The 16660-nt window shown below is 43.7% G+C and overlaps 2 protein-coding genes across 2 annotated transcripts; both read right to left on the bottom strand.

Annotated features, from left to right (window-relative positions):
- Nucleotides 1-5751: 5751 nt before the first annotated feature.
- Nucleotides 5752-6423, bottom strand: LOC122034770. Its single transcript, XM_042594112.1, has one exon. It carries the CDS (start codon nucleotides 6392-6394, stop codon nucleotides 5876-5878), a length of 519 nt encoding a protein of 172 aa, XP_042450046.1. The 5' UTR covers nucleotides 6395-6423; the 3' UTR covers nucleotides 5752-5875.
- Nucleotides 6424-6832: 409 nt separating this feature from the next.
- On the bottom strand, nucleotides 6833-14649 carry LOC122034314 (probable nucleoredoxin 1). The gene is made up of 4 exons (XM_042593511.1): nucleotides 14418-14649; nucleotides 11620-12102; nucleotides 11061-11540; nucleotides 6833-7701 (listed from the first exon to the last, which is right to left on the bottom strand). The coding sequence occupies exons 1-4, from the start codon at nucleotides 14541-14543 to the stop codon at nucleotides 7039-7041; spliced, it is 1752 nt and encodes a 583-aa protein (XP_042449445.1). The 5' UTR covers nucleotides 14544-14649; the 3' UTR covers nucleotides 6833-7038.
- Between the last annotated feature and the right edge of the window lie 2011 nt (nucleotides 14650-16660).

Below are 16660 nucleotides of genomic sequence, written 5' to 3'. Positions count from 1 at the left end.
TTGGGAGATTATTGGTGCAACCGTAGGTCAAGGTTGACTGGTTGACTGATTCGAGAAAAGTCCAAGTATGGAGACTTGGCACGGAAAAGTCCAAGCAGGGGAGCTTGGCACGGGAAAAGTCCAAGTATGGGGACTTGGCAAAAGATCAAGCAGGGAGCTATTGGCGAAAAGTCCAAGTATGGAGACTTGGCACGGGAAAGTCCAAACAGGAGTTTGGCACGGGAAAAATCCTAGTGAGTGAAGCTAGGTGAAGGTGAAAGTCCGGTGAGTGAAGCCGGGCATTCGGGAAAATCCTGGTGAGTGAAGGCGGTGAAAATCCTAGTGAGTGAAGCTAGGGTGAATGAGAAAGTCCTAACTGGATGTTAGGCGGTGTGGAAAGTCCCGTGAGTGAAGCCAGGCATGGAGAGTCCCGGTGAGTGAAGCCGGGCTGTGAAAGTCCTAACGGGATGTTAGGCAATGTGGAAATCTGGTGAGTAAAGCAGGTGAAAGTCCCGTGAGTGAAGCCGAGCAAGGAAATCCGGATGGATCAAGGATGATCGGACTCGGTGTTGGAAAGTCCAAGTAGGTCAAAGGATTGACCGGACACTTGCGAGGAGTTCTAGCAGTCAAGGGTGACCAGATGTTAGGGATGAAGTACCAATAGGTCAAGGTTGACCGGATATTGGTTTGAAGTCTTGGGACTTGGTTTGGGCCAAACCAAGCTCGGATCGGTCACCGCATCCGATCCGGATCTGTTTGCTCGATCGGTCGGTGACCGATCGATATCAAGCTCTCGTTCTTGATCGATCGGTGACCGATCGCCAGCAACGAGGCAAAGAGAGGCGGTGATCGGTCCACGCATCGATCAGTTACGTCCCGATCGATCGGGGACCGATCGAGACGATGTCGCTGAGGTTGGGATCGGCAGACCGATCCAGGTGCTTTGATCGGTCCATAGACCGATCGAACCCGCGAAGGTGGGCGCTTTACGTGAAGAAAGCTGATCGGTCCGGGACCGATCGAATAGGTCCCGATCGGTCCCCGACCGATCGAGTACTAGCCGCGCCGCAACGCCAGATTTCTTCCGTGTTTTCTTCGCTTTCGCAGTTATAAAAGGAGGGCTACCGCGAGCCACAAGGTTCCGGTTCTTCTGAATCTTTTCGCTTCTGCTGAGCTTTGGTTGAGCTCTCATTGTGCTGAGTTCTGTTGAACTCGTCGAAGCTCTGCGTGAGTTTCCTGCTGGTGTTCTAGCTGCTGGATCCGAGAAGCTGCTGCTTCATCAAGGTTCCAGTCGACAACAAGAGGCAAGCGAGTGTATTACAATTTCTATTGTTCTTGTTTGTTTTCTCCATTGTTGTACTCCTTTGTTTGCTGTTGCAAAAGAGTGTGGCGAGGTTTCTCCACCCATAAGGAGTTTATATTAGCCGGTTCTCCGGGGACTCATCCACCGAAGGATTGACCGGACTCGTCCACCTTACGGACACGCCGAGGAGTAGGAGCCCTAATCTCCGAACCTCGTTACATCCATCGAGTTTGAGGTTTGATCTCTTTCTTTGTCGCTTCTATTGTTTTATTTCCGCTGCGCTAACGAATTGTAGGAAGAAACGCGAACGAATTGGGGTCGGCTATTCACACCCCCCCTCTCTAGCCGTACGAAAGATCCTAACAAATACTACCTATTTTCAAAGATTGACACAAACTTGAAAAGTCTTGAAAACTTTAATGTTTCAAGTCGAGGCGGGTTGATCCAGATGGTGAGCTGTCTTCTGTGTTGATCAAGTTGTCCGATGTCCTCTGGTCAACACTACCTGCAACCAGCGACCGGGTTACCCCGGTCTCTGAAATCCCGATGCTCGAGGCGGGCCCCACGAATATATAAGCAACCAAATAATGATAGCACAACTAAATAAATATAAGACGAGTACAATGACATACCATGGCCCCGGGGGGCGCTCTCGGATGGGTCGGTGAGCTGGTCGCGGTGTTGATCGAGTCGTAACGGCCCGGACAAGTAGATGGGTGTGAGCCAATTGAGGAGCCGGATCTGAGGGCGACGACATGGAATCCAGTGCAGCATGGATCCAAGAGGCAACATGTCGGCCGCAATATGACGGTGGCTCCTGAGCCGGAATACTACAACGGCTCACAGGCCGTGATGTGATGATGGCTCGCAGGTCGGAACACGACACACAGGCCGGATATGATAGCGGCTCGTAGGCCGGATGATACAAGTAGCTCACGAACATAATAACAATATAAATAGCGAAACATAACACGACTCGATGGTCGGAACCCCATCTTGACTCGAATATTGGAGCAAACAAACAGTACACTGACGACTACTGCCCGGAGGGTGATGGCGTCCACTGGAGACGGCGGCTGTGACCGCGGGAGGAGGCGATGGCGGCTGTGACCATGGGAGGAGGCGACAGCGGTTGCTGGAGGCAACACCCGCCGGAGGCGGCAGTTGTGGCCGTGGGAGGAGGCAACAGGTGGTTGCCAGAAGCGACACCCGTTGGAGGCGACGACTATGGCCGCGGGAGGAGGCAGCGGTGGCTGCCGATGGCGACACCCGCTGGAGGCAATGACTATGGCCGCAGGAGGAGGCAGCGGTGGCTGCCGGCAGTGACACCCGCTGGAGGTGACGACTGTGGCCGCGGGAGGAGGCAGCGCGCAATGGTGGCTGCAGGAAGCGATGGCGATGGTCGCAGGAGGCGGTGACAGTGCTCGCTGGGGGCGGCGACGCACGCTGGTGGCAACGGTGGTGGTGCTCCTCGTCACCGTCCGCCTGGAGACTGAAGGAGGAGACGACTCTCCTTCGGTGAACTGACGTCTACGGAGAGAGGGAGAGGGGAAGAGAGGAGATGGGTGACTTCATGAGCACGCGTGAGAGACCACCACCGACGGCGAGAGGCACTAGGTGACGAGGGGCGCTGGGAGGCGGCCTGGCCATCCAGTGGTAGCGGCGGCTTAGAGAACACGAAGCCCCCCTCTCTCAATATGAACAGTGCTTCTCCCCTTAAAGCCCTAACTTGTGCAAAGACCTAACTGCCCCTGCCTTTCCCTCCTAATTTTATCTCTGCCATTAAACCATCTCTGTATCAGGTGATAAATAACTTTTATTCAATCATTTAATGTGATCTATATAGTGATATGGAGTATAATGGAAGGTCAGGGAGTCAATAATTAAGATGATTAATAGCTAAGATCATGTGACGGTCAAAAGTAAAGCAAGAGTGGTCAAGGACGGGAAGTTCCTGATCTGGTCCAAAAAGGAAATAACAATTAAGGTCGAGAAGTTCTTCGGGGACTTGGTTCTCCTACCTCATAGGCACAACTCTCGATATACTCTCGGTCAGCTTCTTAGCTAGCCGGGTCCCAGGGCTCAATCCTCTTATTTTTGTAGGATCATTGCACTAGAGGGAAGGGGAGGATAATGCTCGTAGCTTTCACGTTCATTTAAAAAATAATCGAGTAAAACACAACAGGATATAAGTTAAATAAAAAACAATCGCTAACACAGTTTATTTTTACTTGGTTCGAAATCTGTGATGATTCCTACTTTAAGGCCCACATTTGTTAAGTGCTTACTCTCGGCAATTCACTATCAATCCGGAGAATTACAAGTGCAATAATTAATTACAATAATTGAAATTATACCGAAAACTTAGAATTATGAAAGTAGAGTTTTTGGTTGTCGGAGCAGTGTTCGTCAGATCATCTTTGGAGCAACGCATGTGAGAAGGATCTCAAATTCAAGTTGTATTCAGGCATCTACTTGTGGTCTCATTTTATTGACGGTTGAAGGTGCCTTCAACCCATTGAAGGCGCCTCTAGCCGTGCAACTTATCCCCGCAGCGTTGAAGACGATAACTTCCACAATCTGCGAAATTTATCCCTTTGAAGGCACCTTCAAGCTTATGGAAGGTGCCTTCCATCCAGTCTCCAAGGCACCTTCAGGCATATATGCCTCACGCCTCTTCGTGTGGGCCTTTAGCCAAGCCACTCGAGGCGCCTCCAACTACCCCGGAAGGGCCTTGAGTACTGTTCATCCAAACTTGAAATGTGATTTTCACTACCTGCAAGATACATTAGTCCAAAATATCAAATATACCTACAAACCAAAGTTAGCACAAATAAAATTTGAATAATAAAATTACTTGATAGTCTCTAGACTGTCCGGTTCTGACTTTCAGTTTTCTCGGAAACCCTAGGTAGAACCGACACCTACTATTTCTTCAACGGGGAACATCCCCTCAAGCCTCACCTACTCCTCTAAGGAGAAATTACCTTTTACCATATTGATCCTCCAGACCATATGGACTTTTGCTCAACATCCGAGACTCCAGGACTTCATGCTGAATATCCGATCCACAACCCGTCCAGTCTTTCACTTGGTGTTTATGCCCCCCGGGATTTCACCTAGAGTCCTCGACTCTAGGGTTTCGTCCAAAGTCCTCGACCCGCCAAGACTTCGTTTAGTCCCTCGGACCAAAACTTTGTTGACTAACCGCAACTAAGACTTTCCGCAGCTAGGACTTTTGGCAGTTAGGACTTTCCACCTACCTAGTATCAACTATGACTTTCTTTTATCTAAGATCACTTAGGACTTTCCTGCAAACTCAGTCAACCTTGTTAGACAACAAGAAACCTTAACTTTGAGCTCTTTGCTATAATCGAAACTTAGGTTCGATCGTCTGATGCTTTCTGCACTGATAATTTCCTCATGGGTACTGCCCCAGTTTACACAAGGTCGACTTTTTAGCTGGTCGGGCTCCCAGGGCTTGGTCCCCTCATTTTTTCTAGGCACCGCCCTAGTTTATACTTGGTCGACTTCTCAGTTGATCGGGAGACAACATTGTCTAAGAATCGTAATAATTTGTCAGAGAATAACGACTATTCATCAGAGAAAATTCTGATACTTTGCCACCTGCATAGCAGGGAATCTTCCTCTACCCAATGAGAATCCATCGTACTTCAGTCATCACTTGACATACCTTGACACCCGAAATTCTCTAATGCTTCATCATCGCGGAGGTTATGAGAGGCAGTATAAAAAGGAAGGTTCTCTCCATTTGCCACATACATGCACACATACACATCTACTACATTACTACTGTTCATTATCTTTCTGCACTTTTTGCTTTGTGCTACCCCTGGCTTGAGCGTATGAGGATTTGCACCGGAGACCTCTTCCTTGGTTCTCGCTCTAATGCCCCGTGTGATTTCTGTGTGTGTGTGTCCAAGCTCATGGGTATCATCGATGGCCTTTCCTTCACCTCATGTCAATTTCCCATTTAAATAATTTTATAATTGTTACACTATAAAATTATCTTATTCAACAATATTCACCTAATAATTATGAAATTATACTTAATGCCTATATAATATTATAGCAACTATAATTTAATAATTACTTATTCTGTTTATACAACGATTCAAGATTTAATATGACATAACCATGTGATCACAAATTCAGAAATCCAAGGGCATTGTTTTTTCCATCAAAATCCAATCACAAAAGATGAAATTTGAACCCTAAATTCAATGGAGGTGAATTGGAGATTTGTTGCTTTCCTATCAAATGTGAGATGGCAAAAGAATTTGCACCACATTAAATTGATTGCTCCATGAGGGTTGGTGACGTGAAACCATTATTAATTAGACGTCGTAATTAATTAGATGTGACTGATGAAATTCACATCCACACTCACCAAACTCGACAAAAATCCATTCTTTTTTCATGCCAAATTCTTCAAACAAGCTCATAGATTCTCTTCCAAGACTCCATTTCTTCTCATTAATTACCTTTTTATTTTTGGCCCAATTTGATTTAATTCACGGGCAAATTGGAAAGACAACAGCCTAATTTTAATAATTCAATTTTCTTAATTTTCTACAGTCGCCGGCGCAACAGCATCGCCGCCGGCGTCGGCCGGGCGTCCCAGAGCTTGACGACGCTGCCGTTAAGTTCCGTCATGTCCTGGTGGCTGTACCACCCGAGGTGCCCCGCTCTCTTAACGGCCGTCCATTCCAAGCTCCAGTTGCCGCTCCACGGCGCCGCCCCTCTCGACCGCCGGTCGATCTCGTCGAAATCGTGGTCGATGGGGTCGGATCGCTCGCCGGAGTAGTAGGCGGTGAACCGAGACTTCGGCGTGCCGCTGCTCGGATCGCTCAGGTGGCAGGCCGCCGGAAGAGAGGCGAGGTCGAGCTTGGGCTTCTCGGGCTCTGAAAGGGAGGCATCCTGAGGAGGAGAGTGAGAAATGGAGGCGGCGGCGGCGGCGCCCCTGATGCTCCAGAGGCCGAGGGCGACGGCTGCGGCCACGAGGAGAGCGAGGTAGGTCACGGCGGCGTCGACCGAAAGCGCGTAGAGCCGGAGCGCTAAGACATCGAGAGGGACCTCGAGCAAGTCCATCGGAAGAAGAGAGTGGGAATGGGGAAGGCGACGGAAGAAGAGGATAAATATAGGGCCGGAGCGGGTTAATCGTGGCCGTACGATTTGAGTGGCGAAATCGCAACGGGCGGAAGATGCTGCGGAAGATGCCTTTGGGATCCTTTCACAGATGGTGAGCGGCGGGCCCCGGCCCCGACTTGATCGGACACGTGGACAACGGAATCGGCGGTTACGTGTGAGAATGGGCCGCCGAGACGCCAAATCTCTCCGAATACGCCGCACGATGCGTTGCATGCGTATGTGGTTTCTGGCTACGTGGATTTAATACGTATAATCGTACGGGTATATTCGCCTCTAGAGAAACATGGCGTATATTCGTGGGGAATAATTTTGATTCGGATCGGGTAATTAAGCAGGAAAACTAAGAAAAAGAAAATGAAGAGTTATAAGATTTCTTGAAACAGAAAGAAATGCAGAACATGTGATATTACCAATTTTATAGCAGATACACAGATATGCCTTCTGTATGATACCGTAGTATAGCTATTCAAAGAGAATTCTAATAACTTACAAGGGATAATAAAGTTGTAGAACACCAGCAAGATCTCACACAAGAAATAAAGATCTTAAACAGCTCCCATAGAGCCAGAGAGAAGTAATCGACTTCAAACTTTATAGCACACTTCGCCATCGCAGATGTATCCTTCCTTGACACTATCACCACCATCACCAGTGTTGGTGATCTCTGTATCATGCTCTAGTGCGCACTTCGGATGCAAATCGAAGTCACAAGAATTGCAGTAAAAGGACCAATCATTTCCCTCATCATTGCAACGATCACAAATGTAACTCTTGCGACGACTCTTCACGAGTTCATGCTCCTCGTGTAGCTCGTGCTTAAGCTTCTCAGGCCAACCCTTTGCCGTCTCCTCGACCTCCAACTCAATCTCCTGGATTCGCTCCTTGGTGAAAGGATAGGCAGCGGCGCCATGAGCCCAAACCAGATCTCTTGCTTCAGTGGTGATGGTTTTACCGGTCGGGCTAATGGCCACAAGTGATGGAATGCCATAGATCTTAAATGTGCGACTCAGAAGCTTCTTCCTTTCATCTCCAAAGGGCAGTGCTAGCCATGGCATTTCTGTGTAGAAGTCATTGAAGGAGCTCTCATCCTGATCACTTGACACAAATATAAGTTCGAAAGCACTATCCTTCTCCTTGATCTTGTGGTATACCTCAGTTAACTTGGGTAAGAAGGCACGACAAGGAGGACACCACTGTGCTGAGAAGTAAAGGAGTATATGCTTACCGACAAGTTCAGACACTGGAACCTAATCAATAAGAGCAATTAGGCAAAAGTAAATGGTTGTTTGAATCATACCTCTTAAGCAGAATAAACAACTGTACTTTATTTCCAAAAGAGAAAAAAGTGATACAAGTAATAGAAGGCAATGGGTAATGCTTTCAACACTAATATTCAGGTATGAGAAGTGATTTACCGAAAGGTAATCTAACCCTAATTTTTTTTTTTCAACTGACCATCAAATGAAAAAGGTGTATCAATAACCACTTTGCTTCCGGATAATAATCTAGTTTGTGAATCTAAGTTCCCATCCTCATGAACTGACAAGGTTAATGAAGACTTTGCTTTGATAATAATAGTTCCTGCCTTGTAGTTAGACTTAACCATAGTGTTTTGATCGTTCACAATACAACTTAAGTTAGCTATGCATGTGATAATGAGTATGCAGTCTACATGATTGATTTAAAGATTGAAGATGAACTTTATGAATTGAAGGTGGAACTGTGAGGAACTTGGTGTTGGTGAATTGACCTCTAGGGTTTCGATATTTGACAATGTACATAAGTTTGGTAAGTTTGATCAGGGTTGATCCAAATATGACTTGATGTTTGGAAGAGAGAAGTCTAGTCAGACTAGATGACTAGCAAGGGTAAGTCTTAATCAAAAGATAAACAGGTGGGAAGTCTACTGAGGAACTAGTTCTAACCGGAAGTTGGCAAGGAGAAGTCCTAGTGAGTGAAGTCAGACCCTAGTGAGTGGAGCTAGGTGGTGGAAGTCATGGTAAGTGAAGCCAGACCATAGCGAGTGAAGCTAGGCGATAGAAGTCATGGTGAGTGACGCTAGATGGTGAAAGCCTTGGTGAGTGAAGCTAGACAATGAAAGTCCTAGTGAGCGAAGCTAGGCCCTAGTGGGTGAAGCTAGGTGGGGAAAGTCCTGGTGAGTGAAGCCAAATAATGGAAGTCATAATGAGTGAAGCTAGGCAACCCTAAGGAGAGGTAACCCTAGGTAATGAGAAGTCTTGGAGGAATAAACTCTAAGCATGTGTGACCGTCTGGTTTCCGGTCGATCACGCACGGTCGACCGGACCAGCGAATCCTGAGAGCTGTTAACACTGTTTTACCTTGCTTTATATCTAAGTGCTAACTCAGTATTGTAGGTAAGTCTTAGTGGATCAGATTGATCAGACACTAAGCATAATCAGAGAAAGTCCAAACAGGTCTGGAAGGACCAAATGTTTAGCAAGTAAGTGAAGCACTGGAGGAGAGTGATCCAATGAGGACAACTTTAGGCGTTGATCCAGTTTAAGTCTATTTTAGATGTTTAAACTGAGACCATAATTAGATCCTAGTCTTAGACAGACAGGATCTAATTAATAATGCTATTATATTATCATGTTAACTCTGTTTGTAGGGTATAACTTATTATTTGGGCTAACACATTTTGTAGGGGTGAAAAGCACCTCAAGCCTCGGGTGAACAATGATCCGAGGCGCCTCCAGTTTGAGTGGAGGCGCCTCAAATGCTTTGGTCAAAGTCCCCGTGCAGAAGGGCGCGGAGGCGCCTCCCATACAGATGGAGGCGCCTTGAAGCTTGACGCTGAAGGCACCTTGAAGCTTGACGTTGAAGGCGCCTCGAAGAGCTTTAAAGGCGCCCTCTAGAGAATAAAATCCTCAAGTTGTGGGTTTTATCGATTCTGAAGATAAGGGAATAAAAGTTGCTGTTAGAGGTGCCTCTGACGAAGCTGGAGGTGCCCTCACAGTCCATATAAGCCCTGTTCGAGCAGCCATCAACACAGATCTTCTCTACGAGCTGCAAAGACCTTTCTACTATGGCAAACACGCCCGACTGCTACTGTGCGCTCCACGACTTCCAACTGCTGCTAGCAGATTGACACCAACTCTTCAGCAATTCCGGATCCTCTTTCTGTGAGTTGGTAACGAAGTTAATTACTGCATCTCTTTATTATTTGCAAAAAGGGAGTGTAGGCTGTTACACTTCCCTTTCTTCGATATCTTGTATTCGATTATCTCTTCTGGCGGTTCCGGAAAAGGTTCATAGTGGATTGCTCGTCGATACAGTTCGAGAGATCGTGTGTCTTGGAGTAAGAGTCATCGAAGACTCCAAACCAAGTAACTCCTTGGGTTCGAATTCTGTTTCTCTTTACTTAATTGCTTTTATTTTTCCGCTACACACTGGTATTTCAAAAAGATAATTGTTTTTAAAATATACATGATTCACTCTCTCTCTCTCTCTCTCACGTGCACACCGATCCTACACTTGGAACTTGTGGATAGTTATCAAGATTGAAGATGGACCTAATGTATGCATATATTGTATCGTGAATGATGTTGTAACCTTGAGTTTATTTCATGTAAATTGTTGCGTTGATGAGATTTAACTTTCAGCTAAAGTTTGTTATCTAGGGAGCTTTATCCTAGACTCTAGAGGCTATTCGATAGGTTGTTTTGATGTTCAAGATTGATCCTTAGTAGTTGGAAGGTCTAACAAATAAAAAAAACATTAACTCACCACTGAGACAGTTGCTCTAAAGCTTAGGTTGACCAAAGATCTTTAATCAACCTAAAACTTAGGTCAACTAAAAATATTGCCAGTGTCACTGCAAGTTTCTGTTAAATTATGAGTAAATAATCATATCATATAAGTACATATTTATAAATGCACATACAAGTAGAAACTAGAAATCACCAGGTACAGAATTTAGAATGTTAGTATGCAACACACATCCAAAAGCCTGTCATGTATAGATTATGACTTAAGTTGGTAGATATGAATTAAGTTTATCATAGTCTCGTAAATAGTTTGTGGAAGTTGATCAAAGAGTAGGGATGACAACAGGTCGGGTTCGCGCCGGGTTTGGCCAATCCCAGAATCCGCCTAGCTAGAAAAAAATGAATCCAAATCTGAGCCCGCCCCGCCTACTTTTTCAACCCGCCCCGACCCCTCTCAAAACTCGATGGGTTCGGGGGGTGTTGGACCCGCCAACACGCTATATATATATATATATATATTATTATTATTATTATATACGGGGCGGGTTCGGGACGGGTTCATTGAAACTCATAACCCGCACCGAACCCACTTCTAAACCCGGTCAACAGGTTTAGACCCGCCCCGTAACCCGTTTGACTGGATTTAAACCCGCCTTGAACGGGGCGGGTTTAATACGGGGACGGGTTTAAACCCGGCCCATTGCCATCCCTATGACAAAGAGTTCTGTTCCAATATACTGTTAAGTTTATTTGGGGTTGTAAATAAATGTAATGTTCATTTAGAAGATAGATACTAAGGGTTTACCCTTGTATCCATTGGGAAGAAGGTATCTTCTAGTAGATCAACTGAAAAGAAAGAAAGAGTATTTAGGTAGTACCTTAACACCATCCTTTCCAATGACATAATCCTGCTCCCCTGAAACAAGAAGCGATAGGAGAGTTTGAGATTCCATCTTTGTCTTCTCTTTTTCTGCAATCTCCTTTAACTTCTCAGTAGAGAATGGATATGCCTCGATCCCATGTTCTTCTATAAGTTCAGTTACATTAGAGTGTACAGTCTTTCCATCAGAACCAATTATAACCAGCGTAGGAATTGTTTCTAGCGCAAAGTAGCGGACTAGTTTATGACAGATATTGTCCTTGAAAGGAATAGCAAGCCATGGCATATCCTCGAATCCTTGGTCATAAGATGATTCATCGTCATCCAAGTTGATTTGGACAACTTCAAAGTTCTCACCATTTTCTTTCAGCTTTTGATACATCTCCACAAGTAGTTTTGTGAAATCATCACCTGAAGTGAAAGAGCTAATCATGAAGTATATACCAACAATTTTTCCTTCAAGGTTAGAAACAGGCACCTGTTTCAAATGCAAAAAAAAAGGTCAAATGAATGCATTTAAGATATTACAGATCAACCTAAGAGTAAAGAGTAGATACTTTATGATTATCCTTTGAGATGACATAATCACGAGAGGAGGTGACAAGCAAGCTTTGAATAGTTTGATTCTGTTTTGCAGCCTGTTCGTCTTCTTTCAACTTTTGAATCCTTTCAGCTGTAAAAGGATAAGCCTCGGGTCCGTAGTCATTCACAATCTGAACAACCTCAGTAGTCAGAACTTTCCCATCAGCATCAAGGACCACTAGATAAGGTATCCCACCAACATCAAACAAATCGTTGAGGTTATCACGGACATCAGAGTCTTCAAAGGGAATAGCAAGCCATGGCATCTCAGAAAAGTAATCAGTAAAAGATTCTTTATCCTCATCAGCCGAGATAAAAACAATCTCAAACTTGCAGCATCTTGATGATAGCTCATTGTAAGTCTCAACTAGTTTTGGAGTAAATCTTTGGCAGGGTCCACACCAAGAAGCTGAGAAGTAAAGACCAACAGCTTTACCATCTAGTTCGCTAATCTTTACCTGGAAAATTATACATGGAGACACGATGTCATAAATATAATTAACTTTGTTTAAATCTTCAAGAGTGTTAGTGTAGGTGTAACATATTCCATGTTAAGAGACTGAAGTTGTAGCTAGTTGAGTTAAGAATGTAGTGGCAAAAAACACATCACCTACAACCCAAGTACCAGGCATTACAATCACGCTAAGCTACCTAGGGAAATAGATTCAGTTCAAGTACAAAATCTGTTTCGCAATGCCTGCGGCATATGCTTCACAGCATACTGTTATATAAAACACCTATCATATCCAGTTAACTAGTTATCCTATTTATCTCCAGAATCAAATATAAGAAATTCTGAATTCAAGATTAAAAAGTAAACAATGTTATCTGATACAAATATCTAGTACAAACCACAACATTGATTATGTCATAGTAAGATCGGTAAAATGGTTGTCAAAGTCGACTAACGCTAATACAAAACAGCTGTCAGATCAAGATCATTGGGAAATTTACAAAAAAAAAAAACAAGAATAGTTTAGAAAAATGGCTAGAATGAGTTAGGCTTCACTAGTAAATGAATGAAATCAGTTTGGATTAGATTTTTTTTACTTGTTTGGCTCTCAGTTTTAATCACTCAACCTCGCCATGCTTGATGATCCTGTCCGAATGCTGAATCAACGGACGCTGGGCACGTGGCGCTCTCCGGGTTGCTGATGTAGATCTCCGGCTAGTCTCACGAAACTCCGGCGAACCTGCACAGAAGTCGGGCCGGGAAGGGGTTCCCGGCGGCGACCCTCCGACGCTCAAGTCAGGTAAGCAAGTGGTGGAAAAAGTAGCTCCAAAGCTTGTAGAACGCGTACCTCCGGCGAAGTCTGCGGCTCTTTATATAGAGCGGTGAAAGAGCTTCTACATGCCCACCGAGGCGCGTACGTGTCCGCAGCCCATACCTCGGTATGGGTTTGTCAGAAAGCTTACCTGACGCCATACTTCAACAGTCCCATCGCGCCTTCGATGGGACAACAGAACACCCCGTTGTCAGTCTAGGAGTATGGCCTAGCCATACGACTTGACGGCTGTCAGCAGATGTTCCTGTCCCTATTTACCCACCGCCGGCCAGGACGTCCGTCCGACCGGCTAGACGAAGAGCGCCGTCCGGACGACCATAATTCCCTGCGCCGGCCGGGCGGCGCACCCATTACGTCCTGCCTTCTCTTAAGCCTTCCGCTCGGTCATTATTTACTGTTTCATTGAGCGTCGGAACCCCGATCCCTGTCAGGGCGCCTTTTACTATCAGATGTTTACTGATAGACCGATCGGCCTGCCCTTTTCTCATGAGTCCGGTCGGCTCACCCTTCTTCGACGGACCACCTGGGCCTTTGACCTCCACGGGGCGTTGACCCCTCCTTTGACCTCCACGGGGCGTTGACCCCTCGTTAGGGGTCCCGGGCTCTTACCACCGGATCACTTGAGATAATGTCAGAAAAAGGAAATAGAGTAGCGGAATGAAAACAATCAAAGGAAAGTGGTATGGATCTTTTGTGATAGGGAGAAAGTAGCTTCGCGGACAACACGGTTCAGAATAAACACTAAACAGCAACGGAGTGATATTTTCGGAATTGGGTGCACAATTTGTGAGTGTTAAATTACCAGAAAAAAGGTAGAAGAAGTGGAAGTATATGCCTGCAGCGTATGCTTCACAATAAACTGTTCTATAAAACACCTATCATATCCAGTTAACTAGTTATCCTATTTATCTCCAGAATCAAATATAAGAAATTCCGAATTCAAGATTAAAAGGTAAACAATTATATCTCATACAAATTTCTAGTACAAACCACAAACATTGATCATGTCATAGCAAACCTCAACCAAGTCTGAATGAAAAGGTGATCATAGTAAGATCTGGTAAAATGGCAAATCAGCTATCAGATCAGCATTGACAAAAATTGATCTGATGTTTTTTTTTTGAGAAATTGAACATCTCAAGGTCATTGGAAAATTTACAAAAAAACAAGATTAAGTTTTTTAAAAAAAGGGCTAGAATGAGTTAGACTTCAGTAGTAAATGAATGAAATCAGTTTAAAAATCACTCAACCTCGCCATGTTTGAGATAATGTCGGGAAAAAGGAAACAGAGTATCGGAATGAAAACAATCGAAGGAAAGTGGTATGGACCTTTTGCGATCGGGAGAAAGTAGCTTCGCTAATTCAAAAATTGTTTGCCCCGACAACACGATTCAGAATAAACAGCAACGGAGTGATATTTTCGGAATTGGGTGCGCAATTTGTGAGTATTTTTTAAAACTAAGCGGAAGCAGGGAGTAGCCAGAAACCTGATCGCCGTTGTTTCGGAGGAGGAAGTCCCGCCGGTCGGTGGCGAGGAGGGATCCGAGGTTGTGGGTGGCTGCAGCGGCCTTCCTCTCGCCGTCGGATTCCACGCCGTTATCGTGCTCCGCCATCGATGCGTCTTCAAGCTCTGTCAACCGATCGTTTCTTGCTACGGAAGGAATAGAAAGGAGACGACGTCTTGTGATGCTTCAGATCGAAGCAGTTCCATTGCTGTATTGACTTAGTTCATTATAAATCTTTGACTATTCGGGAAAATAAATATTAAATAAAAGCCATTTAAGCTAAACATTAAGTATTTTATATACAAATATTATTTATTAATTTAATTAAAATTATTAAACTCAATTAAAATATTTTAAAATTATTACAATAGTTACCACATAACTACTACATCATTTTAATAAAATTTAAATAATTTTAGCTAAATTAATAAAAATATTTTACTATAATAATACTTCATATGTAATAATTTTAATACGCAAATATTACTCCGATCTACGTCTCTTTAATGTTTAATGTTTGACATTCATTGATCAACATTTTTTTACTTCATATCCTTGTAGCATCTCTTTCAACCTTGTAGCATCTCTTTCAACATTTTTTTTCCTACTTCCGCGGTCGTCTGCATGGGAATGTTGCTTGCCTTTGTCCATACTTTCATTGTCCCTTCTTCATTTAAGCCACGTGAATCTACTTAATATATTTTTTTCATAGTTGTCATCGTATATTTAATTTATGTAGATTAATTCTAATTTAATCATGATTAATCCGATCTTATAAAAAATTTTATAAATAAAAAAACACTTGCAATGAATAACTTATCCATTAATTCATAAAGTTAGGATTTGAACCTTATATGTCTAAAAAATTGAGAAACTATTTTGCCGTTCTACTCAAGGATCGAAAAGCATGTTAAAGAGAGGAGAGGGTGAATATCGCTCGTAATTTTTTCACATTTTTTTTGTAAAACTTGGGAGTACGCAGCCGAAAATAAAGAAAATAAAACAATACTAACACAGTTTAGTTTTACTTATTTTGAAACCTGTAAGTACTCCTATTCCAATATCTACGATCATCGATTGCTTTTGTTAGACATTTCATTAATAATTCGAATATTACAAGAGAATACAGAATTTAAAGTACAAGTAATAAAAACAAGTATATCGATGACTTTAGAGTAGAAGATTGAGCGTCGTCATTGGAGCAGCATTTTCGCGCTGTGAAGAGCTTTTCAAAGTAGCATGCAAGCACGGAAGTCGTAGAGAATTAATGTATCAACATGCAGGTTGAGCCTCTTTATAAATGGTAATCCAGGCGCCTCTATACCTTTAAGGCGCTTGGACCAGAGCTGATTTGATCTGAGCTCGTTGCAGCTTATCCACTTCCAGACACCTCAATCACTTTGAAGAGCCTCAATCGCTAATGTGGCGAGCGCTGAGTAGAGCTCCTCCTGGTTGATTCTATCTCATCCCAGACGCCTCAATCTGATGCGGGAGGGAATCTAAAATATCCAGATTTACATCTTTTGTTTTTTTAATTAGTAATCAGTTAATTAAGTTTAGTTTATTTTTTCTTAATTATATTTAATTTGGTCCTAAAATTTAGGGAACTAAATCTTGTTAGTTAATTTATCTAAAATCTTAAAAAATAAGTTTAGTTGTTTATTTTTTTCGTTTAGATTTTTTTGAATATTTTGAGAGCTATATAAACGTACACTTAAATAATGTTATGACAAGTTATTTTGATATTGAATCAATTGGTTTCTCTTAAGTCATATTACGGTCACATCTCTTTTCTTTGTCCTCTTTTGTGGCAAAAGGCGAATACGCTCGCCCCAGCGCCCCCGCCAACCCGTCCCAGGGCTAACACGGAGGAGGTAAATCACGAGCGGCTACTAGCCTTTGGAATAGTGACTAGCACATAAGGGAGGCATTTACCTCGACTTTACCGAGATTCGAACCCTAGATCTCATTGTGGCAACTCTTTTCTTTGTCCTTTTGATTTTATAATAGGGTTAAGCTTAATTTAGGCTATTCTTTTTTTTTTTTTGTTGCTTCTCTCTTGTTTTCTTGCTAATCCCTCTGACGTTGGTATCAGAGCTCATTAAGATCCAATAGAGGTCATCATGGACGTAGGCAGATTCTGAATGCGGAAGCCTAACACTATGATCATAATATCCAGGATGTAATGATGATTGAGGATTTACAGAAGCAAGTTGCAGAGTTAT

This window comes from Zingiber officinale, chromosome 11B, assembly GCF_018446385.1.
Source record: "Zingiber officinale cultivar Zhangliang chromosome 11B, Zo_v1.1, whole genome shotgun sequence".
In the NCBI taxonomy this organism is placed as follows: domain Eukaryota; kingdom Viridiplantae; phylum Streptophyta; class Magnoliopsida; order Zingiberales; family Zingiberaceae; genus Zingiber; species Zingiber officinale.
This window is presented reverse-complemented; position numbering and strand designations above follow the sequence as displayed.